Here is a 27,015-nt window from a genome sequence, read left to right on the forward strand (position 1 = left end):
TCTTTAGCATCTTATTTGTGGCTTCCAATCTTTTCCCCACTAACATGAAAAAAGCCTAGAAAAGTCAGGGCTGTGTTTTTGTTGTTTAATCGTTATGCCTCACTCTGCAGTTATAAACTATTATTTTACTGAGAGATATCACCATGCTCTAAATAAATTGGAGTGCTATAGCTACACAGTGGTTATAGATCTTGCTTTTCGTTCAAGGAACAGGTTTTATGATTGCAACCATTAATGTTTCTAATATACTTGAGACAATAAATTATTCTGAATCAGTAGCCTAAAAGATTGTTTTAGTTCTACACATCTTAAGAAATGTTTGTTTTAAAGTCGAATTTAATTATAAAATTATAGTTCAAGAAGTCAACAAAATGCAACAATTCAGTTTTATAAATTTTAATTTTAATTTATTTCTACTGATACATAAATTCAATTTGGCAAGTATTTGGTTTATAAATGTCATTTGTTTTATCTTGTGGCTCAATTTTCAGCATTTGTTAAAGAAGTTATAAAAAGGTTGCTGCCGCCTGCCCTAGTTTCTTTTTTTCTATTCATTTGTGGGACATGGGCGTCTCTGGCTGGCCAGCATTTATTGCCCATCCCTAGTTGCCCTTGAGAAGGTGGTGATGAGCTGCCTCTTGAATCGCTGCAGTCCATGTGCTGTGGGTTGACCCACAATGCCGTTAGGGAGGAAATTCCAGGATTTTGACCCAGCGACAGTGAAGGAACGGCGATATATTTCCAAGTCAGGACAGTGAGTGGCTTGGAGGGGAACTTGCAGGTGGTGGTGTTCCAATGTATCTGCTGCCCTTCTAGATGGAAGTGGTCATGGGTTTGGAAGGTGCTGTCTAAGGATCTTTGGTGAATTGCTGAGTGCATTTTATAGATAATACACATAGCTGCTACTGAAAGTCGGTGGTGGAGGGAGTAGATGTTTGTAGATGTGGTGCAAATTGGAGAGCCGTGGGTGCCCATGGAACCATACTCTGAAAGAAAACAGTAGTTTTTAAGGGGATAATTTTGTGCCAGTGTCCGCCATCAGTGAGAACGGTAACGCGGGTGCAAAATACCATGACTCGGGAAACGAGATTCTTGCCAGCGAGAGCTAGTTTTCCGAATTTCCCTGCCCCTCGCTGGTGTTGTAACTTCTGGGCAGCAACTTGTTTAAATACATCCTAATAAATCTGGATGTTATTAAAGGCCCTAGCCATCACATGAATCCCCTCGCTGATCATTAAAAGTTCGCTGACGAAATGTCACGTCAGCAAGGTTCACAACAGCTTTATGAGGATGGGACAATGTCATGGGGATCCTGCTGGCGGCGCCAAGTTATGTATAGCCTCCAGAGACTGGGGGGAGGAGGAGGTGAGGGACATGCCCACATAGTGTGCTGCCACATAGGCAGTGCCAACCTATGCCAACCTGGCAATGTCAGTGTTGGACTGGGGTGGGCACAGTAAGAAGTCTCACAACACCAGGTTAAAGTCCAATGGTTTATTTGGAATCACGAGCTTTCGGAGCACTGCTCCTACATCAGGTGAATGATGAAGGAGCTTGAGGAAGGAGCAGCGCTCCAAAAGCTCGTGATTCCAAATAAACCTGTTGGAACTTAACCTGGCAATGCCAGCCTGTGCCAACCATTGCCATGGGCAGACCCTCTGGTAGCCTAATTGGGTGGGGGGCTTCCCGTTATGTGTGGTGAGAGGGTACAGTACCAAGGCCTTTGAAGGGAAGGACTTGGAAGTGGTGGGGAATGTGCAGTGAATGGGGGGGTGGGGGGGGGAGGGGGGGAGTGAGGCTGGCATTGAGTTGGCATTTTGGTAGTGAACGGAGGTGGACCTGGCATTGAGGGGGGAAGCACCGGTGATTCTGCCATGGTGGTTCTTGGTTGCGGCCGTTGAGGGTAGAGCCCTCGATACTTTTGTGGATGTTTGGGAGTGGGGGGGCTGCTGCTGGGAGAGTTTCACCTCACTTCAGATTAGGATGTCATTTTTAAATGGCGCCCCATCTCTGTGGAGCTGGCCTTGCTGGCTCAATCAGGACCCGTCCCACCAGACAGACAGCGTAAACCATGCTCAACATCTGGTCTGAAAACTCGGCTGTGCATCTGGAGAGATACACGCTGGTTTTCAGTCAATAAATTATGGGAAAATTCTGCCCTAAGAGAGCAGGAAAAAAAAGGATTGACTTTAAAAAAGCTTCTCTACTGTGTAAGACATTTCTATATAATCTTTTGTGAGCTTATATTCCAAGGTTTGTATTCAATATAACGTTCAGCATCCTGCTGACCCACTCACCATGTAGGATTGCAAAGGAAAAATGGCACAGAAACAGGCCATTCGACCCCACCATTCCGTGCTGCTGTACATGCTCCACTCAAGCCTCCTCCCATCTTCCCTCATCTAAATCTATCATCGTAACCAAATTTCCCTTAAATACTCCATTCTTGCCAAACTTTAGGTAAAGAAGTTTCTTTTGAATTTCCTATTGGATTTCTTGGTGATTAGTTTATATTGATGGAGTTATGCTCTTCCCCACAACGTTCTTTCAGTATTCATTCAATCAAAACTATTCATAACTTTAACGACCTCTATTTGGTCACCCCTCAGTCTTAATTTTTCAAGAGAAAAGAGACTTAGCCTGTCCATCCTCTCCTGATATGAGCGCCCGCACATTTGTGAACCATCTCTGCTGCCTCTCCACTGTCTCTGTATCTTGTTATTTATTATAAATGGCAACCAGATACATGCTTAGCATAACTTCCCAACTTTTCAATTCCATCCATCTAGAAATAAAACTGAGTGCTCAGTTTGATTTTTTAAATATACTGTGATCATCATTTTATAAACTACAAGGTTTTGATAAGCTTAGAATAATAATACTTTTCCACGGAGCGACAAATACATTTTTTTAACTTCTGCCTCATCTTCCTTAAGAGAATCTGACCTTAAAACATAGCTAAAAATGAACAGCTGCTTGTAAACTGACGGTATGGTCAGGAATTTGTAACTTGTAAGCTTAAAATAGCAATCTGGTAAACATTCCACTCAACAGTGTTGCCAAAGACAAGGCTGAGCTCCTGAAAGTAGAGCATACCTGAACCTCAAAATGTTGGCTATTTACAACTCCTGAACATCTGGGACACAGCCTAAAAAAACACCACCATAATTTGAAAATACAAGTAAAATTTAATAACTGGTGTGTCAACAAATTGTCAGAATTTATGGACTGTTTTAAAGACATACTTTGATTTTCCTGAGTAAAAACAAATTAAGTGATCTTTTGCCTTTTTTTATGTCATGTTCTGTGATCTTTTGACTTTTTTATTCACTGCCAGGATTTGAAAACAGAGAAACATTAAAGTTTGTGTTTTAAACCTTAATATGGTCATTTGAAAAGGTGGGTAAGAGATGATGGATGGTTAAGACGCTATGAAACAGGCTTTAATGTTTCCTCATTGAGTGTGTATATTAACAATGGTTAGCTTGCTTCTGGAATAGATCATTACATTGGAAAGGGTTTGATTCCTTTTTCATCTGTGATGGAAATTGGGACACAAGTGAGGAACCTAGGGTTTTTGTAACGGGATGCTGCACAGAAGAACATAAGAACATAAGAAATAGGAGCAGGAGTAGGCCATCTAGCCCCTCGAGCCTGCCCCGCCATTCAATAAAATCATGGCTGATCTGAAGTGGATCAGTTCCACTTACCCGCCTGATCCCAATAACCCCTAATTCCCTTACCGATCAGGAATCCATCTAACCGTGATTTAAACATATTCAACGAGGTAGCCTCCACCACTTCAGTGGGCAGAGAATTCCAGAGATTCACCACCCTCTGAGAGAAGAAGTTCCTCCTCAACTCTGTCCTAAACTGACCCCCCTTTATTTTGAGGCTGTGCCCTCTAGTTCTGTTTTCCTTTCTCAGAAGAAAGAATCTCTCCACTTCTACCCTATCCAGCCCCTTCATTATCTTATACGTCTCTATAAGATCCCCCCTCAGCCTTCTAAATTCCAACGAGTACAAACCCAATCTGCTCAGTCTCTCCTCATAATCAACACCCCTCATCTCTGGTATCAACCTGGTGAACCTTCTCTGTACTCCCTCCAAGGCCAATATATCCTTCCGCAAATAAGGGGACCAACACTGCACACAGTATTTCAGCTGCGGCCTCACCAATGCCCTGTACAGATGCAGCAAGACATCTCTGCTTTTATATTCCATCCCACTTGCGATATAGGCCAACATCCCATTTGCCTTCTTGATCACCTGTTGCACCTGCAGACTGGGTTTTTGCATCTCATGCACAAGGACCCCCAGGTCCCTTTGCACAGCAACATGTTGTAATTTTTTTCCATTTTAGATAATAATCCAATTTGCTATTATTTCCTCCAAAGTGTATAACCTCGCATTTGTCAACGTTATACTCCATCTGCCAGATCCTCGCTCACTCACTCAGCCTGTCCAAATCCCACTGCAGACCTTCTACGCCCTCCACACGATTCACTTTTCCACTTATCTTTGTGTCATCTGCAAACTTTGTTACCCTACACTCAGTCCCCTCCTCCAGATTGTCTATATAAATGGTAAATAGTTGAGGCCCCAGTACCAATCCCTGCGGCATGCCACTAGTTACCATCTGCCAACCAGAAAAGCACCCATTTATTCCGACTCTCTGCTTCCTTTTGGATAACCAATCCCCAATCCACGCTAACACCCTACCCCCAACTCCGTGTGACCCAATCTTCTTCAGCAACCTTTTGTGAGGCACCTTATCAAACGTCTTTTGGAAATCCAAAAACACCGCATCCACCGGTTCCCCTCCATCAACCGCACTAGTCACATCTTCATAAAAATCCAACAAGTTCGTCAAGCACCACTTTCCCCTCATGAATCCATGCTGCGTCTGCTTAATCGAACCATTCTTATCCAGATGGCCTGCTATTTCTTCTTTAATGATGGATTCCAGCATTTTCCCAACTACAGACGTTAAGCTAACCGGCCTGTAGTTACCCGCCTTTTGTATATTTCCTTTTTTAAACAGCGGCGTAACATTAGCCGTTTTCCAATCCGCCGGCACTACCCCAGAATCCAACGAATTTTGATAAATAACCACTAACGCATCCGCTATTACCTCTGACATTTCTTTCAGCACCATGGGATGCATTCCATCTGGGCCCGGGGACTTGTCCACCTTCAGTCCCGTCAGTCTACCAAGCACTGCCTCCCTGGTAACATTAATTGCAAAACATACGGCTGGCTCGCAGGGCAAGTTGCAAGGCTTTTACCGAGACTGAGGTTAGAAATGCTGAAGTTTTCTTCACGCATGCTGACCCTCCCCTGACCTGTGGAAGCAAGATGTATTTATTTCTGTTTCATTACACATTACACAAAGAAAGGGTCAAGAGCTTCAAGCTTTTAGGTGTCCAGATCACCAACAACCTGTCCTGGTCCCCCCATGCTGACACTATAGTTAAGAAAGCCCACCAATGCCTCTACTTTCTCAGAAGACAAAGGAAATTTGGAATGTCAACTACGACTCTCACCAACTTTTACAGACGCACCATAGAAAGCATTCTTTCTGGTTATATCACCGCTTGTTTTGGCTCTTGCTCTGCCCAAGACCGCAAAGATCTCCAAAAGGTCATGAATGTAGCCCAATCCATCACGCAAACCAGCCTCCCATCCATTGACTCTGTCTACACTTCCTGCTGCCTCGGCAAAGCAGCCAGCATAATTAAGGACCCCACGTACCCCGGACATTCTCTCTTCCACCGGGAAAAAGATACAGAAGTCTGAGGTCACGTACCAACTGACTCAAGAACAGCTTCTTCCCTGCTGCTGTCAGACTTTTGAATGGACTTACGTTGCATTAAGTTGATCGTTCTCTATACCCTAGCTATGACTGTAACACTACATTCTGCACTCTCTCGTTTCCTTCTCTATGAATGGTATGTTTTGTCTGTATAGCGTGCAAGAAACAATACTTTTCACTGTATGTTAATACATGTGACAATAATAAATCAAATAAACTGTACTGTTCAAAGTTAACCAAATCTTTCTAACTAGTTCTGGATTGTCACTTTACTGTAAAAATAACACAGCTTATCAATTTACATCAAGCCTTGTCTGACATATACATGTAACGATCACTCTCTCTCACACACGCACATATAAAAACTTGTTCACACACACATGAACTGTCTGTGTGGAGTTTTGCACATTGTCCCCATGTCTACATGGGCTTCCTCTGGGTGCTCTGGTTTCCTTCCCACAGTCCAGAGATGTGCAGGGTAGGTTGATTTGCTAAATTGCCCCTTAGTGTCAGGGAGATTAGCAGGGTAAGGGGATAGGGCCTAGGTGGGATTGTGGTCAGTGCAGACTCGATGGGCCGAATGTCCTCCTTCTGCACTGTAGGGATTCTATGATTCTATGATTATATGCATATATATGCTGGGAATTTCCACGGAGCTGCTCCTCTCTCCCACGATAACCAGTGGGAATGCAACAGAAATCCCTTTACACAAGTAAGTGCTCACATTTACATATATAACTCACTCTCGCACACCCAGGAAAAAAGAAATTTGTCTGCGATTCTATCACTCCACAAAAATGGAAATAAAAGCCAAGTTTGCTTTTTTTCCTAATCTTCAAAGCTATGAGTAATATACCAAGAGTTTTAGCTGCATTGTACAGCGAGACATGAAATAGAAATATAATTATAAAATGACCTTTGGAATCACTCCCAGTTCTAGCTGAGTTTCCATCATTGGCCTGCATGTAACAATAGCTCAGCATTCAAAATGTTTCATTCTTGGTCCGTTCCATCACTCATCTACATGAAGCTTCTTGGCAACATTTTGTAAGCATGAAGTTAGCTGGCTTCCAGATACATCCTTTAACTCACTGCCACCATTGACACACTAAGTGTTATCAGGATGTCCAACATCAACTTATAGCAAAACAAAAATAACGAATTGTTTGCTCTGTCACATAAACATTGCAACTTAGGCCTTGGTTCTGTCTATAAACTGTTGGCTGGGCTGAATCCAATGATGCACAATCTTGGTGGCCTGTTTAATCCTGATACAAACATGCAAATTAGGAGTAGAAGTGGTCCACTTGGCCCCTCGAGCCCTTTCCGCCATTTAATAAAATCATGGTTGATCTGATTCTCACCTCAATGCCACATGTCCCCATCCCCTTATAACCTTTCACCCTCTCGCTTATCAAGAATCTATCTACCTCTGCCTTAAAACTATTCAAAGACTCTGCTTTCACTGCCTTTTCAGGAAGAGAGTTCCCACGACCCTCAGAGAGAAGAATTTTGCCTCAACTCTATCTTAAATGGGCGACCCCTCATTTTTAAACAGTGATGCCCTAGTTCTAGATTCTCCCACAAGAGGAAACATCCTTTCTGCATCCATCCTGTCAAGACCCTTCAAGAACTTATATGTTTCAATCAAGTTGCCTCTTACTCTTCTAAATTCCAGTGAATGAATACAAGCTTAGCCGGTCTAGCCTTTCCTCATAAGACAACCTCTCATTTTAGCTATTTGTCTAATAAACCTTCTCTAATTGCTTCCAAGGCATTTACATCCTTCCTTAAATCAGGAGACCTGTACTATACATAGTACTCTAGATGTGGTCTCACCAATGCCCTACATATCCTTGCTATTTTTGTATTCAGTCTAAGCTTCTAGTTCATCAACCAAGACAGCCTATCATATCGTCTCCTTTGTTCCTCCCCATTTTGAAGACTTCTAAAGCTTTCTTTCAAGCCGTCATCAACTCTAGATTCAAGATTTTAATTGCTTCCTAACTATCCTCCTGATTGCTACATTGCATGAATCCAACTCACCAAGTGTGGTGAACCATTGTTGGTTCCCACCAGGTAGTGCTGAGCCAGGGTCTGGCCAGTACTATGAGTCTGTATATATGTTACTGTTGGGGTTAGGGTTGGGCTGTTCTACATGTTACTGTTGGGGTTAGGGTTGGGCTGTTCTACCTGTAATATAGTTCTTATGGTACATCCCAGTCGGGCTCCGCCTCCTGGGAGAGGTATAAAGGTCACTGCTCTGTCTGGGACCCTTTAGTCTGGGATCGTGTATTATATATGGTAGCTCTATTGTTGTAGTCAATAAAAGCCTTTATTTCCCCGAGTACCTCTAGCCTCGTGAGTTATATCGCGCATCACCAAGAACCCTTGCCTTTTGTTCTCCTAACACTCCAAGTCCTCATCAACTTTCATTCTTTCCAGCACAATAAAAACCTCATCCTCATTTACAGATCCCCTATTGATCAGGTTGATATAGAAACATAGAAAATAGGTGCAGGAGGAGGACATTTGGCCCTTCAATCCTGTTCCGCCACTTATTATGATCATGGCTGATCATCCAACTCACTAGCCTGATCCCGTCTTTGCTCCGTATCCTATGATTCCCTTTGCCTCGAGTGCTATCCTGGATTCAGCATCCCCCAAGGCAAGGACAAGATATGTCGCAGCAGTTTTGACCCACACAGTGGAATGCTGTACAAGCTCTGATGAGCCAGTCTTAAACATGAAGAAATGCTGCTGGCATCTTTGAAACTGGACCCCAAAAACAGCCAGAGCATTTAGGAGGAAAACAAAATATCAAATACAAAAAACTGGAGGGCCCCTGTTTGCTTCTTACATTGTTAGTGGTGTAGGGGGAGGAGGGGGTGGGGAAAGCTGTAACACTGGGACTTCTACATGTCCCTGGCATCTCATTTGGCAAAGACAGGATCGAACAGTGACCTGTCCGAGTGAACCAGGCCATGAAAGGGTACAAGTGGTCTTCACTGAGTATTGGAAGCTGTATTTGTGGCTTATGCTATGATTCTTGCCCAACCCCACCCATAGCTTTTCCTCTCAATGATATTTGATATTGCAAGAAAGGAGCTGATAAAACACAGGTATAAGTATGCATTTTCAGTAATGCAAAATTGACAATTGCATGTTCGCAGTCTGCTTTCCATATTCCCTTTTTATTTGCATTGTAGTCGCTGGAAAAGAAAATTGGTTTGAATGTAACACAAGCTGCAGATCCATTATCAGCTGTTTTGCCCTGATGGCGGAGGTGAATATAAACCCCAGTGAATGCTGAGATGTGTTCCATTGAAGTTCTTACCAAACTTTTAAATTTGTGTGGTTTTTTAAATTGCCACAATGTATGTTATATTTTCTGTCTCTGTAGCCACCACTGGTAAACATTCTGTCGTCTAAGAACCCTCTTTTCATTTATCTCTTCATTCTCCCATTATAATCCTGACTCTATTCCCCTTGTTTAGTGCCTGCCAACTAGTCAAAACGTTTCTTTCACTGCTTAATCTCTCTGAACTTTTCATTGATTAACTTTCTGTTGGATCTAACTTAATCTCTCTTCCAATGTGGAAGATCACACTTCTTTCAAGCCTTTCTTATTAACCATATTCCTCTCACCCCTGCTAATATTATGTCGAACCATAGAATTCCTACAGTGCAGAAGGAGGCCATTCAGCCCATTGAGCCTGCAACGACAACAATTCCACCCAGGCCCATTCCCCGTAACGCCATGCATTTACCCTGCTAATCCCCCTGACAGTGAGGGTTAGTTGTGCATGGCCAATCAAACTAACTTGCACATCTTTGGACTGTGGGAGGAAACTGGAGCACCTGGAGGAAACCCACGCAGACACTGGGAGAATGTGCAAACTCCACATAGACAGTCACCCGAGGCTGGAATTGAACCCGATCCCTGGTGATGTGAGGCATCTTTGTTTTATCTTTTTAACAAAGCTGACACGCTCTCCATTAAGGAATGTCCAGGACTACATGGATCTCACACTGTAACTTAACCACAGGTTTGTCCAAATTATAACATAGTTCTTTTTTATGTTCTGTGCCCCTATTGCTGATGCTATTTGTCTATTTAATTATCTTTTTTACCATCTGTGCTTCTGCACATCCTGCTCTTTTTTTTCTACTTTCTAAAGTGTGTGGGAAAATTTTAAGAAAGTATAATTCCAGCAGTGAAAGAGTTAAAGAAGGAAGCCAGGCAGTTTAAGCCGAATGCCGAATCCAGCAGCCAAGTAGGAAGTTGCAGTTCAGAGCCAGTATCCTGCTGCTTAGAATCAACAGAAAATTGCCTCAGGTTAGGGGTCAGAAAAAATGTCATTTGATTGCCTGAGACTGCAGGGTGTGATGCCATTGAGTGAGTGTGCATTCAGGGGCTTGGATCGGCTTGTATTTTTACAGGAGGTCAGTCATGAAAGCAAGGCTGCAGAAACTAAACTTTCTTAAGTTGGATGTTGGATATGAGAAAGAAATCAAGGTATACGTAATCGTTTTTTGACGTAGTCTTAATACTAAGAGCTTTAATTATGCTCTTTATCAGTTGAAGGAAGTTGAGTGTTAAATGGTTTTGAGATTATTGCCTATTGTAAAACAGCTGACTGCTACAATTAACAGCATGGTAATGTGTAGTAATGTAAGTGTATTGAACTGAAACAAAGGATATTGGTACCCTCTGCTTCAAAAGCTGTGTTCAGGAGTAAAATGTAAATTAAATCAGACTATATAGTTTAGTAGAATCAGAGCAGAGAAGTAACTGTTGGTGTTGGCATAAAAAGGACGATGTTCTGTGGTATCATGACACAGTGTTAAATAGGATATAATTACGAATAGCTGGATTTTACTTGCTAGTTTGTCCAGGGATAGAGGGATCCAAGCTATAAATATTTCCAGATTGTAGTCCGTTAATATTGAGCACTAGTGAGACCACATGTAGAGTACTGTGTACAGTATTGGCCACCTTATTTAAGGACGATGTAAATGCGTTGGGAAGCAGTTCAGACAAGGTTTGCCAGACTAATGCCTGGAATGGGTGGATTGCTTTGAGTACAGGTTAGACAGGCTAGGCTTGTATCTGTTGGAGTTTGGAAGAGTAAGAGATGACTTTATTTAAACATATACGATCCTGAGGGGTCTTGAAAGGGTGGATGTGGAGAGGAGTATTTACTTTTGTTGTAGAATCTAGAATTAGGGGTCACTGTTTAAAAATAAGGGGTTGCCCATTTAAAATGGAGATGAGGAGAATTTTTGTTTCTCTGAGGGTCATGAGTCTTTGGAATTCTCTTCCTCAAAAAGCAGTGGATACAGAGTCTTTGAATATTTTGAAGATAGAGGTTAATTGATTTCTTGGTAAGCAAGAGGGTGATACGTTATCAGAGATAGGCAAAGTGTAGATCTGAGCTTAGAATCAGATCAGCAATAATCTTATTAAATGGGGGAGCAGGCTTGAGGGGCTGAATGACCTACTCCTGCTCCTTGTTTGCAGGTTCATATATATATATATATATATAAATATATATATGTTAACCAGAAATTAATGTGATCTTTTTATTGATTGTCACTAGATCTGCTACAACCTTTGTAATATATGTTTGAGATCTGAGTGTTGGCATCAAAATGTCTTGTGAACTTATTACTGGTGTTCGTATGCAACCTTGTTTTTTTGAGTCCAGAGTACAAACACGTACAACACAGAGCTGTGTAATATCAGTTGAGATGAGTGCTCTGAGAGGTTACATAACTGAGCTCCAGGTTCCCTGAGCACAAAATGTTGGATATAAGTTACAGGCATTATATTATTTGTGAAGAGTTAGGAATTGATCTGCTAAGTAACAATGTTGTAGTCCGCTAGCCACATGGAAAACTGAAAGAAATAAACTTGATGAAGCTCCAGCATTGCAGTCTAAAGTGTGATTATTTCTAACTTATGAGAACAAAAAAATGTAACAGGTGAGTTAGATGGGGAGAGAAAAAATAGGTCAGTATTTCTTCAGAACTCTAGCATTGTAATTCTCCCATTCTGGCCTCTTGAACATTGTCGATTTTAGTTGGTGTCACTCGCTGCCAAGGCTTGAACATAGGAACTAGAAGCAAAAGTAGGCAAATTCAGCCCTTCGAGCCTGCTCTGCCATTCAATCAGATCATGACTGATCTCTTCCTGATCTCAAGTCCACCTCCCCACCTGTTCCCCATATTCCCTCATCCTTTTTTTACTGGAAATATATCTATCTCCTTCTTGAAACCATTCAACGATTCAGACTCCACCGTGCTATGGGGCAGCGAGCTCCACAAATTCACCCACCCTCTGTGAGTAGTTCCTCCTCATCTCAGTTTTAAATCCACCGCCTCTCAACCTATACCTGCGATCTCTTGCTCAAGATTGCCCCATAAGAGGAAACATCTGACCAAACCTTTAGCCATCAGCCCTAATATTTCCTTACATGGTTTGGTGTTAAATTTTGTTTGTGAACTCTTCTGTGAAGCGCTCCTTTAATAGTGCTAGATAAATACAAGCAATGGTAATCATGTGTCAAGGAATCAGAACATTGAGTGATGCTGCTAATGTGAGGAATTGCATTCCCCTAACATCTTCAAACTTGAGCCTGTGTGTTCTTATAATCATCTTGTGACTCCTTACTCATCGGGTTGAATGGGTGGACCCCTGTTGGTTTTGAAGGGCTGTTCTCAGCATTGTTACTTCACTGATCAATTATTCCTAATTCAGAACACAGGTCTTTTGGTATCCATAGGTTGCCTGAGGCAAGTATATTAATAGGGACAGTTGATTTAACGTTTTATGTGGTCTGTGGGCTCCATTGAATGTCTAAGTCCTCCATAAAGACAAGAGGCTTGGAGAATGATCCAAAAGTGATAAACTGTTCTTTGAATTTGAGGCAAAAGGGACATTTTCATTTGAGCAAGCCAAGTAAATTGTAACTGATTTTGGAAATCAAAGTACCAGAAATAGCCCCACAATTTTCAAGTTCCAGACGATGATTATTTGTAGATGATTGTGCAAATCTTTTATTTCATACTAATTCCTGCAAACCAGTAGATACTGCGTCCAATCACTGGCACACCAGCGGTATCTGGAAGTGGCCACCGGACAGCCTGGCGGTACCAGGTGGGTACTGCCAGTGCCAATGGGGTAGGATCTGAGTGGGGGCCATGCTAGGGACAGCAATGCGGGGAAGGGGCTCGCCCTGGGTGGTCATGAAGGGGTGGATCATGTCGGGGGTTCTGATTTGGGGGGGGCGGGGAGTGGATGTCAGGGTCGGGCAAAGAGACCCATTGGGAGGACCCCAATGCTGGCTACCTGTGTTGGCAAGGGGATTGGGGAACTGCTGATTTGGGGGGGAAGAGTGCCAATGTCTGTGGGGTGAGGGAGGGGTCTCTCAATGCACTGAGAGACCTGTGAAACTGAGCCTGAACACTCTGAAGCTGGACTCACCGATCATTCCATTCTTCTCACCATTATGACACTCAGAAATGTTTTGGGAGAATTCTGCCATCTCTCTGTGGACATTGGCTGAAAATAGATTTAGGTTTGACTCTGATATCTTTCCAGGGTTAAATAGCCTGACTAGGCTCACCCTCCAAACGCGCGCACACTATCGGCAGTGTGTGAGAATATTCAATACACTGCCGATCAATACCAACAGTTTTAATCCAAACCTGTTGAGAAAGGATGTGTGGTTTAATGGTACCATTGATGTTGACAGGACGTTCCAACGTGTTTCAAAGCTCAAGAAGTACTTTTCAAGAGTCGTCACTAATGTAATGTAGGAAAGTGTGGGAGCCAACTTGTGCACAGCAAGATCCCACAAACAACAATGAAATGAATAACTAGCCAATCTGTTTTGGTCCTGCTGATTGAGGGACCAATATTGGTCAGGAAAACTCCTGCTTTTTCTATTGAGCAGTGGCATAGGATCTTTCACTTTCACCTGAAAGGACCTCAGTTTAATGTTTCATCTGAAAGACAGCACCTCCGACAGTGCAGCCCTCAGTCTAGAAGCTGTACTCATGTCTTTGAAGTAAGGCTCAAACGTTTGCTGCTCTTACTCAGTTGTGAGAGTGCTGCCACTGAGCTAAGGCTCACACCGTTATCTTATAGTTCACGTCACAATTGTTCAAGTGATCTAGATTCAGAAATTCAGTGAACATGGACAAATTTGCAGATGGCACCAAGCTGGGAGGTGCGGGGAGGGAAGTGGGGGTGAGGGGGGTGGGGTGAATAGAATGAGACAGTTCAAAAATTACAGAATGCAAAATGTGTCATTAGGTAGAATGATGACAGGTGACATTCACCGCATACAAGTTTAAAGTCCTGTATATAGGAATGAAAAATAGATGATGCTTGAATGGCCATGAATAGAAACAAAGTTAAAAGTCACCTTGAAGTCTTAGAAGGCTCAACACAAAACATGTTCAACGCCAATAAACAAAGTTTATAAGATGTTCAGCTGCATATCTGAAACAGTAGAGAACAAGTCAGAGGAAACTTTGACCTGTGTATGAGTGCTCTGACAAGATTACACCTTGAAGGTTGCTGCATCCACTTCTGGTTGCCAAGAAGCAGAAGATAGTGAAGTCACTGCAGAGAAAAGCCGCTCCCTAGAGTCACGTCTCTGAGTTAGAAGAAGAATTTGAGAATCTTGATATTTTCAGTCTTGAATGGTGTGAGCAGAGATGTTTTAGCTGCAGATGTTTTAGTAGTTTAGGAAGAGATGATGCCCAAGGTTTCCTTGTGTCTGCCTGACCCACAAGGAAACCTAAAAACAATGCTTCATTTTATGGTCTAGCTCTGTCTTGTCACCAGTTTTCACCAGGAACCTATGCCTTGGCCATTATAATTATACTGACTCTGAATCGCATAATTGGACCTCGACATTTAAGTATTAATGATGTTTAAGTCTGCCTGTGATGGGAGGCATCAAGGTTGCCAATACCCGACAGTTAAAATTGATATTGGTGTGAACAGCTGAGAACACAGCAGTAATCACTCTATCACCTTTTTTCCACCTCAGGGTGAGGGGAGGGCAAAGGGATTGGTGGTGATGGTGGGAGTGGCAAGTTTAAAATCAACAACAATATTTATTTAGCACGGTCGTAAAACATCCCTAGGCTGTTTACAGGTGTGTTATCTGATACTGAGATAACTAGGCAGATACTAGGACAGTTGACCAAAGGTTTGATGAAAGGGGTTGATTTTAAAGAGCGTTTTGGAGGAGAAAGAGGCCCGGAGGCCAAGGGAAAGCACCAGAGACAAGGACTCTGGCAACTGAAGGCAAGACCGTCAATTGTGGATTGATCAAAATTAAGCCTGAGGAATCTGCAGATTGTGGTTATGGAGAATTCCTTCTTTATACTTAGTGCGGCTTGGAAAGTTAGGCGCCAAATCTATAATTTTTAAAAGCTTACAACAAATGGCCGCATCTATTGTAGAGTATTGCATACTGTTCTTGATTTCTCCTTGATTATTGCGTCATAATCTGGAGTGACTGCTTATTGGTAATTATCAATTGTCTCTTGGAATAACGTCTCTGTTCTTTCGAAGTTGCATCATTGCTTCCTTTCTCAAGAAATCCAACTTAAATTCTGTGTTATCCAACAATCACATGGACATCTGTTTTGTGTCCCTGGAGTCTATTCTTGTACTCCACCTCCTCTTCATGCTACCCCTTGGTGCTCTTCTCCAGAAGCAAAGGATTAGTTTCCAAACACATTTTTCCACTTTCCAAGATGCAGCTGGAGCATGCTTTGGTTCATGTCAGTCCATTGCCCCAAATGCTCTTAATTCTTTTTAGAATGGTTTGTTGTTGAGATTTGGGTAATTGCTCCAGCTGAATATACGTACCTTCTACTCTAATAATGTGGGCATCTCTTTTCCCCATGTTTCCTCCGCCGTCACGTTAGAATCCCTACTGTGCAGAAGGAGGCCATTTGGCCCATCGAGCCTACACTGACAACAATCCCACCCAGGCCATATCCCCCATAACCCCACATATTTACCCTACTAATCTCCCTGACGTCCCCCTAACACTAAGGGACAATTTAGCATGGCCAATCAACCTAACCCGCACATTTTTGGACTGTGGGAGGAAACCAGAGCACCCGGAGGAAACCCACACGGACACAGGGAGAATGTGCAAACCCCACACAGACAGTCACCCAAGCCGGGAATTGAACCTGGGGGCCTGGTGCTGTGAGGCAGCAGTGCTAACCACTGTCACCATGCTGCTCAATTGATGGGCACTTGTTTAGCTATTCTCCGAGGTTCTCTTCCTGTGTTTCATGTCCTTGCAATTTCCCTCCCTGCTTTCAAAACTTTTCTCCTGAACCCAGACCATCATGTTTACCTTGTGTAGCCTCTCCATGTTTCTGTTCTTCCCTTTCCCCTCTATTGTAAAGCACTCTCTTGTGCTCTGTATCTGAGGGCAAGCACTGTAGAGCTGCGAGTTGTTGGATGTTTGCTATGTCATTGGGCATTGAGCTGAATGTTTAAGATGAATTATATAGATAATGGGTCTCGAATTATTTTGGCAACAAGGACTCCCTCAGGACATTTTGTATAAATTGAACTTATCCTAAAGAGCTGGGGAAAGCAACATACTTCCTCGACAGGAAACAAACAGCATTTTTTAAAACAAAACCTTCTGACCATTGGATCTAAAGAAATGGTGATGAAAGGCTTTTTGCAAAGGGATACTCTTTGAATTAATAAATAATGGCATAGCTTTGCTGAGAATTTCCATTATGCTATAGTGAAATAAGATTGGGGAAGTGAGTGAGCATCGAACTGACAGCATTGAGATTTAGTAATTAAAGTAACAACTGCGTGCTGGTGAGAATGTTAATATTATATCTATATTTATGACATTTAATACCAACAGTCATGGGACTTTTGGTTAAACCATCACATTGTTATTTCCCATGAGTCACTGCATCCGACAAAAGGATCCAAAACCAGGGTTGTGTGTGTCCTCTTCAGGCAACTTTATTCTTTTTCAAAAATTGGCAATTACATCTGAATTAATTCTATTTCTGCGCCTCACCTGGAATCTATCTGAAAACATTCAGCGCTTGAGGAATGCTTATCTATCCTGAACAATGTTGTTATCTGCCTTGGAACCCAGAACAGCGATTTTGTGGTGGACGAGAATTTGCGCTACATGAGGTGATGGTATTTCTCTCCTCTGAAGAAGGGAAAGTGCCTAATGGCTGCTTTATATTTCCATTTTAGTAAAATCTTCAATGTATTTGTCTAAGTTTGCTGCTCTGTGGGAGGTGAAAATGCTATTCTAAGGTTATAAAGAAAGTCAGGTGACGGGGTACATAAATCGCTATCTCCACGAGAAACCCGACTCTGTACAATGCAGATAGTTCCAGTGGCGTCAGCACAATTCAAATTAACTTGGGTGACTTAATTGCAAATTGTTTGCCTTTTGGTGGCTGGTTTTAATCTCCACCATTGGAAGATGGAAGAGTAGATGGATTTATTTAAGAAGATTTCAATTGGTAAACATGCACTGCAACTCGTTCCACAGAGTTGCCTCACAGATGACTTCAAAGATCCTGTTGCTGGCAAAGTAAATAGTCTATAGGAAATTATTCCCTCCCGTGGATTTTTTTTAGGATAACATACAAACAATTCTCACTTTCTAAAAAAAAAATCTAATTGTGTATTTTGCAAATCAAAAGCTTTCCAACAAGAGAAGTGTTGTGTTCTTGATATACTTGAACTATCTCGTTAGTTAGTTGAAACTTGCTTTGGTAGCTTAATTCACCACTTCACCCCCACTCCCATCACTCCACTGTTAGCATCTTCCTTGTATCATGCCATTTCTGCACCTCTCACTCCTTGTTTCAAACCCTCCTCACATATCTACAGCCATGGTTATTGGCCCACTCAGTATAAGAACATAAGAACTAGGAGCAGGAGTGTAGGCCATCTGGCCCCTCGAGCCTGCTCCGCCATTCAATAAGATCATGGCTGATCTTTTCGTGGGCTCAGCTCCACTTACCTGCCCGCTCACCATAACCCTTAATTCCTTTATTGATCAAACATTTATCGATCTTTGCCTTAAAAACATTCAATGAGGTAGCTTCAACTGCATCATTGGGCACAGCCAAGAAGGGCCAAAAGGCCTGTTTCTGTGCTGTAATGTTCTATGGTTCTCTGGAATTCCACAGATTCACAACCCTTTGAGTGAAGAAGTTCCTCCTCAACTCAGTCCTAAATCTGCTCCCCCTTATTTTGAGGCTATGCCCCCTAGTTGATTACAGTTGATAAGGAGGATGTGCAGGATATTCTGGAGGGTCTGAAAATAGATAAATCCCCTGGTCCGGATGGGATTTATCCAAGGATTCTCTGGGAGGCAAGAGAAGTGATTGCAGAGCCTCTGGCTCTGATCTTCAGGTCGTCGTTGGCCTCTGGTATAGTACCAGAAGATTGGAGGTTAGCGAATGTTGTCCCATTGTTTAAGAAGGGGAACAGAGACTTCCCCGGGAATTATAGACCGGTGAGTCTCACTTCTGTTGTCGGCAAGATGTTGGAAAAAATTATAAGGGATAGGATTTATAGTTATTTGGAGAGTAATGAATTGATAGGTGATAGTCAGCATGGTTTTGTGGCAGGTAGGTCGTGCCTTACTAACCTTATTGAGTTTTTTGAGAAAGTGACCAAGGAGGTGGATGGGGGCAAGGCAGTGGACGTGGTATATATGGATTTTAGTAAGGCGTTTGATAAGGTTCACCATGGTAGGCTTCTGCAGAAAATGCAGATGTATGGGATTGGGGGTGATCTAGGAAATTGGATCAGGAATTGGCTAGCGGATAGGAAACAGAGGGTGGTGGTTGATAGTAAATATTCATCATGGAGTGCGGTTACAAGTGGTGTACCTCAGGGATCTGTTTTGGGGCCACTGCTGTTTGTAATATTTATTAATGATCTGGATGAGGGTATAGTTGGGTGGATTAGCAAATTTGCTGATGACACCAAAGTCGGTGGTGTGGTAGACAGTGAGGAAGGGTGTCGTAGTTTGCAGGAAGACTTAGACAGGTTGCAAAGTTGGGCCGAGAGGTGGCGGATGGAGTTTAATGCGGAGAAGTGTGAGGTAATTCACTTTGGTAGGAATAACAGATGTGTTGAGTATAGGGCTAACGGGAGGACTTTGAATAGTGTGGAGGAGCAGAGGGATCTAGGTGTATGTGTGCATAGATCCCTGAAAGTTGGGAATCAAGTAGATAAGGTTGTTAAGAAGGCATATGGTGTCTTGGCGTTTATTGGTAGGGGGATTGAATTTAGGAGTCGTAGCGTTATGTTGCAACTGTACACAACTCTGGTGCGGCCGCACTTGGAGTACTGTGTGCAGTTCTGGTCCCCACATTACAGGAAGGATGTGGAGGCTTTGGAGAGGGTGCAGAGGAGGTTTACCAGGATGTTGCCTGGTATGGAGGGGAGATCCTATGAGGAGAGGCTGAGGGATTTGGGATTGTTTTCGCTGGAAAGGCGGCGGCTAAGAGGGGATCTTATTGAAACATATAAGATGATTAGAGGTTTAGATAGGGTGGATAGTGATAGCCTTTTTCCTCTGATGGAGAAATCCAGCACGAGGGGGCATGGCTTTAAATTGAGGGGGGGTAGTTATAGAACCGATGTCAGGGGTAGGTTCTTTACCCAGAGGGTGGTGAGGGATTGGAATGCCCTGCCAGCATCAGTAGTAAATGCGCCTAGTTTGGGGGCGTTTAAGAGATCCGTAGATAGGTTCATGGACGAAAAGAAATTGGTTTAGGTTGGAGGGTCACAGTTTTTTTTTTTTAACTGGTCGGTGCAACATCGTGGGCCGAAGGGCCTGTTCTGCGCTGTAATGTTCTATGTTCTATGTTCTAGTTCTAGTTTCATTTGCCAGTGGAAATAACCTCCCTGCTTCTATCTTATCTATTCCCTTCATAATCTTATGTTTCTATAAGATCTCCCTTTATTCTTCTGAATTCCAATGAGTATCCAATGGGGCGGCACGGTAGCACAGTGGTTAGCACTGCTGCTTCACAGCTCCAGGGACCTGGGTTCGATTCCCGGCTTGGGTCACTGTCTGTGTGGAGTTTGCACATTCTCCTCATGTCTGCGTGGGTTTCCTCCGGGTTCCTCCCACAGTCCAAAGATGTGCAGGTTCGGTTGATTGGCCATGCTAAAATTGCCCTTAGTGTCCTGGGATGCGTCGGTTCGAGGGATTAGTGGGTAAATATGTAGGGATATGGGAGTAGGGCCTGGGTGGGATTGTGGTCGGTGCAGACTCGATGGGCCGAATGGCCTCTTTCTGTGCTGTAGGGTTTCTAAGATTCTAATATACTCCCAGTCTACTCAGTCTCTTCTCATAAGCCATCGACAGAAATTAATTTGTTCGTGGGAGGTAAGCAATGCTGGTATGGCCACATTTAATGTTCGTTTCCAATGGGTCACCACTTTGCAACACTTGTTTGTAAAGTCAAGAGACCACCTTGGAGAGTGTCAAGAATAATCTGCGCTGTGAGGACTCGGAGTATGTTCCAATCATACAGATGGACAGTCAGGAGCGCTTCCCTAAAAAATCTAGCAGATTTCACATTTTTATACTAAACTGCAAACTCCATGACTTTTCTGTGAAAGCTGAATAAATGTGCGTGTTACTCTTGACTATTTAAAAGAGAACCTGAAAAACCCCATGGGTTCCACCTGTTAGATGTAACATTCTGCTCATGAACTCTTCCTCCCTTGACTTGTATCTATAATTTAATTTCAGAAACCCCTATTGCAAGTAACAATCAATCTAAAGTTGGGGATGCTTATATTTGTGGCTAGGTTAAAAATAGAAAGTGCTCATAGCCAAATTTAGCAGGCCGCTCACGCTGAATTGTGATCCTGATTTAATTAAGATTGGTAACAACATGATAACCAGATGTAAAATTAGCCTCTGAGTGGAAAAGAAAGTTTAACAAACCTATTGTAGAAATACAATAGCGTAAATCATTATTTTTCATCTTGCTACAGCTCTAGCTGTGGTAGAAGTCTCCCAAGCATTAAAGTAAACATTCTCAGTGGGAATTCTTGCCTTTTCCCACCCTATTCCAAAGCAACTGTTTCCCAAAATATCTCTGTTGAATGATTGTACTGAGATTCTTATCAGGAAACCTTTTTGTAATAACTTTAAAGCAGATTCAGACCATTGCAGAAAATTAGCTGGTGCGTTCCTGGCAAGTCACCTGCACTAAATCTAAATTGCAATTTTAACCTCCACTTTTGCTCTCCTTTTGTGTTCTCAATTTCGATGAAAAGGACTATAATTTGAAGAGACAAATTTTAGATTGATTGTGTATATTTTAACATCATAGTACTCTGCCCGCAGGCAGCTCCTTGGCTTGTTGTCTGCTGAGGCTTCATCTGAATGATCTTTGTGCCACTGTCTTCCACTCTCAGGAAGGGCAAGAAGACCAGACCCAAGTCCACCTCACCTGGAATGGGAATCGAGCTCTGTGTTATCCTGAACCACACTTATGTCCTTCAGGGAAGGAAATCTGCCATCCTTACCTGGGCTGGCCTACATGTGACTTCAGGACCACAGCAATGTGGTTGACTCAACTGCCTTCAGGTAGCTAGGGATGGGCAATGAATGCTGGCCAGCCAGCGGCACCCATGTCCCACGAATGAATACTTAAAAAACCACAGCCATCTAAGCTTGCCATCCAAATTAGTATGGAGATGTTCTGCTTTGGCAATTCAAGTCCTATTTTCATGATGCCAAGTGATTGCTCATTCAGTGGCCAACAAAGAAATGACTTATCTTGAGGGATAAGAAGCTGCGTGGCCATATGTACATAAATTAATCTGGTACAGATTTGCAGTGAGCTGCTTGTTTGCTTTGAAGTCGGTAATTTTTTGTAATAGCTTTTGCAGTGACAAAAGGTGACTCAATTTTTTTTTGTTGATAGGAGAACTTGCTGTTGACATGTTGTAAATGGAACCAGAAGTTGCTGATGAGTATCCGCTTATGTTAAAGTAACCTCAATCATGCAAATTAGAAATGTGTTTGCATTAAACATTTGTTCTCCTTTCTGGCCTCAATAAATGTTATTTCCCAAATCTTGAAATTTATTTCTGTATAGGTTTTCAGCAAATTGACATCACTGACAAATTAAATGGGTGGCACAGTGGTTAGCACAGCACCAGAGACGAAGGTTTGATTCCAACCTTGGGTGACTTTGTGGAGTTTGCACATTCTCCCCATGTCTGCGTGGGTTTCCTCCGGGTGCTTCAGTTTCCTCCCACACTCCAAAGATGTGCACATTTGATGGATTGGCCGTGCTAAATTGCTCCTTAGTGTCCAAAGATGTGTAGATAGGTGGATTGGCCATGGTAAATGTGCAGGGTTATGGGGTAGAGTGGAGAGGAGGGCCTGGGTAGGATGCTCATTTGGAGAGTTGTGTAGACTTGATGGGCCGTATCGCCTCTTTCTACGCTGTAGGGATTCTATGGTTTAAATAATATATTAGAAGCCTTGAGTAGAGCACACACTTCCTGCCATGTTATTTTCATTGTGCCTGTATGTTGTACTTTTCCATCACATTTAAACTTGGTATTTATAATCTGTTCTGTCTTTCATACCTCTAACTGGTTTTTATTTTGAAGCCTTGTGGTTTGTCTTGTCTTCTTGCAAGCTGCAGCTCTAAGCAACTCTAGCATTTTCTGAATTTGAAACTGACCTGCTATGATTCCGAAAGCCTTTTGATTTAGATATTTAATGATGCGGAATCTTTTTTGTTTTATTCATTTTTCATATGTGGGTGTTCCTGGCAGGGACAGGATTTATACTCCAACCCTTGAGAAGGTTACGGTGAGCCACTGCCTGGAACGGTTTCAGTCTGTGTGGCGCAAGCGCACTCACAATGCTATGAGGAGAGACGTTCCAGGATTTTGATCCCTTGGGGATGAAGGGACGATGATATATTTCCAAGTCAGGGTGGTGGTGTGACTTGGAGGTAATGATGTTCCAATGCATTTGCTGCCTTTGTCCTTCGAGATGTTTGAGGTTAAGGCTTTGCCTGCTCTAGTCAGAGAGAATGACATTTTTAGTGTATTTTAGAGCAAGTGTTTTGAAAATGAAGTTCTCAGATTCCAATTACTGTGGTGCCACTTGCTTCAGTGAAGCTTTTCATCTCCTACACTATCCACATTTCAGCCTTTAATCCGCCATTTGGGACACATTTCTCGATATTTAATTTTTGCGATGTTATTGAGAGAAAGTACCCTACATGGGAAACCACAAGGAGGCAGGAAACTGCCCAGCGAAATGAATGAGCACAAAATATTGCAGAAAAAGTATTGCTTCACTGACAGCAGAAACTGCGAGACCAAAGCTCACACCAGAGTGACACAGCAACAATGATCTAGGAGTCAAAAGCAGAACAGAAGAGGGGGGAATAAAGAATTGAAACAAAATTCAAGAGTTGAACTGAAACATGAGTTATCCATAGAATCCCTACAGTACAGAAAAAAGCCCAGGCCATCGAGACCACAGTGACCCTCTGAAAGAGCCCTCCATCTAAGGCCTGCTCCTCCGCCCCATCTCCACAACCCTGTGCACCCATCATGGCCAATCCACACATCCCTGGACACACCAAGGGGCAGTCCAAAGATGTGCGGGTTAGGTTAATTGGACATGCTCAATAGCCCCTTAGTGTCAGGGAGATTGACACGTAAATATGTGGGGTTACGGAAATAGGGTCTGGGTGGGATTGTTGTCAGTGCAGGCTCGATGGGCTGAATGGCCTCCTTCTGCACTGGAGGGATTGTATGATTCTATGAATCCAGCATGGCCAATCCACCTAACCTGCACATCTTTGGACTGTGGGAGGAAACTGGAGCACCTGGAGGAAACCCACACAGACACGGGAAAAATGTGCAAACTCCACAAACAGTAACCCAAGGCTGGAATCAAACCCGAGTCCCTGGCACTGTGAGGCAGCAGTACTAACCACTGTGCCACCATGCTGCCCATTGGGGAGGGGAGAGGGAGGAAGGCTACTCTCGCGCAATACTATCTGCTTTTCTTCTCTTTATACAACTCCAGGTGCTAATGTACACTTGCACCCCCAAGACCCGCTTTCTATATCCTTTCTTCTGCTCCCGAGCTGGGACAGCTCTGCACTGTTCAAACACAGAAGCACAGCTCTTTATCACCACCACAACCCATCACTAACAGCACTGCAATGCCTCCAGTACTTCTTCACATTCCGTTCAAACCTGCCCAGCGTTTTGTTCGAGTGTTACATTTTAAAAATGTTTTACTTAAAAGCACAGTTATGTTTACCTTTCATGAAACAGCACATCATCCAACTCATCATGTGTAGTATCAAAGACAACCCTCTCCGAATGCTTTAAAAGCCTCTTATCCAGTGCATGTTACCTGTAAATGCAGAACATCCTTAGCTTATTTTTTTGTCTATCAAACTTAAGCTTCTTATTTTTAACACTCTTTATTTCTGGACCATTCTTCCAGTGTAACCCACTCCAATTCTGGACCTTCCAGCTCATAGATGACACTGTTTTCAAACCCACCCCCTCCTGAGTACTCTGAAGATTAGGCCTCCTGCCCAAACAAGAGACTTTCCTGGTCATCTTGTGCTTCACTGTTTTACTTTCCCCCTTCATTTGTTCTCTGTCCCAAGAGAGACTATAAACCTCCTTTCCCACCACTTCCAGATTCCCAAGATAGTACTTTATGAAAAGCCCCCCATTCCTTACCCACCATGCTCTGGACCTCAGGACTATCAAACCAGGTAGAATTCACCCCCACCTCCAAATCCCTGATCCTCTCTTGCTTCAATCAGGTCCATCTCTCTCTTACCTAGCTGCAACCTTGATTATCTTGGCATTGTGCTAAGGGGAATAGAATTCATAGCTACACAAGTAATCAAGGTCACAGCATTGCAGTCTCTATAGAAGTATGGATACAATTCAAGCTGAATATATTGCTGGAGTTCCCAGAATACTGTGTAATAAATTGTATTTTGACTACATTGCTGGAGATCCATTGTCCTAATAATCATACTATATTGTACATTGCTTTGGATGAAACAATGTATCTTCTGAGCCATTGTAAGCAATATCATCGAAATCTATTGATATTTATATAAAATGTCAGATTTTTCTCTTTGTGTCCTTGCCCTTTTAGAAAGCAGTACCCTAGCAGTTGTAGAGGAAACATAGTTCTATGGCACCTTACCCAAGGGACATGCAAGTATTATTCCATGTCCATACTTTCATTGATTTAAAAGTTAGTGCACGTTCTTCAAGTGCCAGCTGAGTTGGGTACCTGTGGACTATCCAAATGTTCAGATAGCTAGCTGAGCCTAACCCTGTCTCTAACCAACATCTGCCTGTTCCATCAGGAGTTACTGATTGGCAAGTAGAATAACAAAACCCTGGCTGTATGCTGGGTTTATGCCACCATTTACCCAACCACTTCCAAACCAGTGATGTTCATGTGGATTATCACCGTCCTAACGTGACTTTGGCTGAGATGAGCTAACATCTTGACTTGAGGCCACCTTGGTCTGGTTTGGTAGCGCAGCAGACAGTGCAGTTAGCTATTGAGCTATCAGGAAAAAGTTTAAAAAGAGAAACACATTATAACATACAGATGATAGCTCACCTTGTCACTTTGTGATAGATCCAGTGTATTTAGGGGGGAGTAAAGAGATGAGGAGTTCATGGTCATAGTTGGATGGTACGCATGTGAGGACACCTCGGAGACCGTTTCCGAGAACGTTTGTTTGAAAGTTTTGCTGATTGGGGAATATTTATACAGAACTTTAACCCTCTCTTTAATATCTGGAGGAATTGTTATAATGTAACTAATGGCAAAATGATGTGGTGGTCAGCTGACCCAGTATAAATAAAAAGCAGGTGGGAATTGTGGGAGCTGGTGTGGCCCCAAGTGCTGGAGTAATGAAGTTTCTTTATTAAAACCTTTTGCTTTGATATACTTTCTGAAGTTAGTTATTTTATTGCTTGCAACTGAAGTATCCCTATTACCAGATGTACAGGAGTGGTACATGATTGGTTCAGTTCTACGTGGCTTATGATGAACTAAGTTCCATTTTGTGGTTCTGTGCTTTCATACATTGTGGGGTAAGGGCCCGATAATCTGCAATCATGCTGTGCGACTGTATCCAATTCACCGTTCCATCACACTCTGATCCACAGGGGGGCAACCTGTTTTTTCAATAGCCCGTGTGTCCGCTGGGGAAAGGGATGCTGTATTTGTGCTTCACCGGCGCCCAGATGGGTTATTACGACAGATTTCTTTTCCCTATTCCGAAAGAATGGTGGCCATCAGTCCCTTTTAGAAGAAGACCAGTTTCGGCCCAACAGCAGGTTTGGACAGCCCTGTTACCCTGATATCTACATCTGCATTGACTGTGACCTTCCAGAGGCCAGGTCACTGGCTGCTCGGAAGGGAGAGACCGCAGAAACTCTGGGGGTGAGATTGGAGGGAGTGGGGTGCGGTAAGTACTCTGCCTTTTCCCTCGTGTCAGACTGCCTATGGGGCAGGAGCAACCTCTCTCTAACAAGTTCCCCAACAGTGATCAAAGATTCATCCCTGCATCACTTGGGACAGAAGCTCGCTGTTCTTGAACCCTTTCTGATTTCTTAACACTCTCTCCTCTTCTTCACCCTGAAATGTCGCCAGCTATTTTACAATGGACTTGTGCCCTAGGTCCCAATTAATAAGCTTTTAGTCCCAATTCTGAATGGGAGATGCTAGAAAATATGTCAGCGAATGGTTAAGTTATATTCTGGTGGGTGAGGTTGTTACTGAAGTGGTTTTCGGGATTTAATTTTACTACCTCCTCCACTTGTATTTTGTTGATGTATTTGATTCACGTGGTGAATAAAGAGTGAAGTTGTTGGAGTTACGTTTACTTGGGCTACCTGGTCTGATTCAGTCATGTCATTGGAAGCAGTGCAGTTAAACCCCCTCGGAAACCAGCCCAAGATTCAGGAACCTACAATCCGTACCTGAGAAATACTGAAAATGGAGTGAAAGTTGTTTAAATGAAAGCTCTCTTCATTTGCTTTCCCTGCATGTCGGATGCTTGGGCTTTAAGCTCCCGATATG

General features: G+C 42.9%; 1 protein-coding gene across 6 annotated transcripts in view; it reads left to right on the forward strand.

Annotated features, from left to right (window-relative positions):
* The window catches only part of tbc1d1 (TBC1 (tre-2/USP6, BUB2, cdc16) domain family, member 1), a 247,893-nt gene that overhangs the window by 49,483 nt on the left and 171,395 nt on the right, over nt 1-27,015 (forward strand). Inside the window, exon 1 of one of the 6 annotated variants that reach the window (XM_078215915.1) lies at nt 10,191-10,334. The exons of the other annotated variants lie outside the window; for them this stretch is intronic. Within the exon in view, the coding sequence (XP_078072041.1) occupies nt 10,269-10,334 (66 nt within the window). The 5' untranslated portion in view covers nt 10,191-10,268. Of the gene's footprint in view, nt 1-10,190; nt 10,335-27,015 lie in introns of those variants that run through there. 6 annotated transcript variants of the gene reach the window in all.

The sequence above is a fragment of the Mustelus asterias genome, chromosome 1, assembly GCF_964213995.1.
Source record: "Mustelus asterias chromosome 1, sMusAst1.hap1.1, whole genome shotgun sequence".
In the NCBI taxonomy this organism is placed as follows: Eukaryota; Metazoa; Chordata; class Chondrichthyes; order Carcharhiniformes; family Triakidae; genus Mustelus; species Mustelus asterias.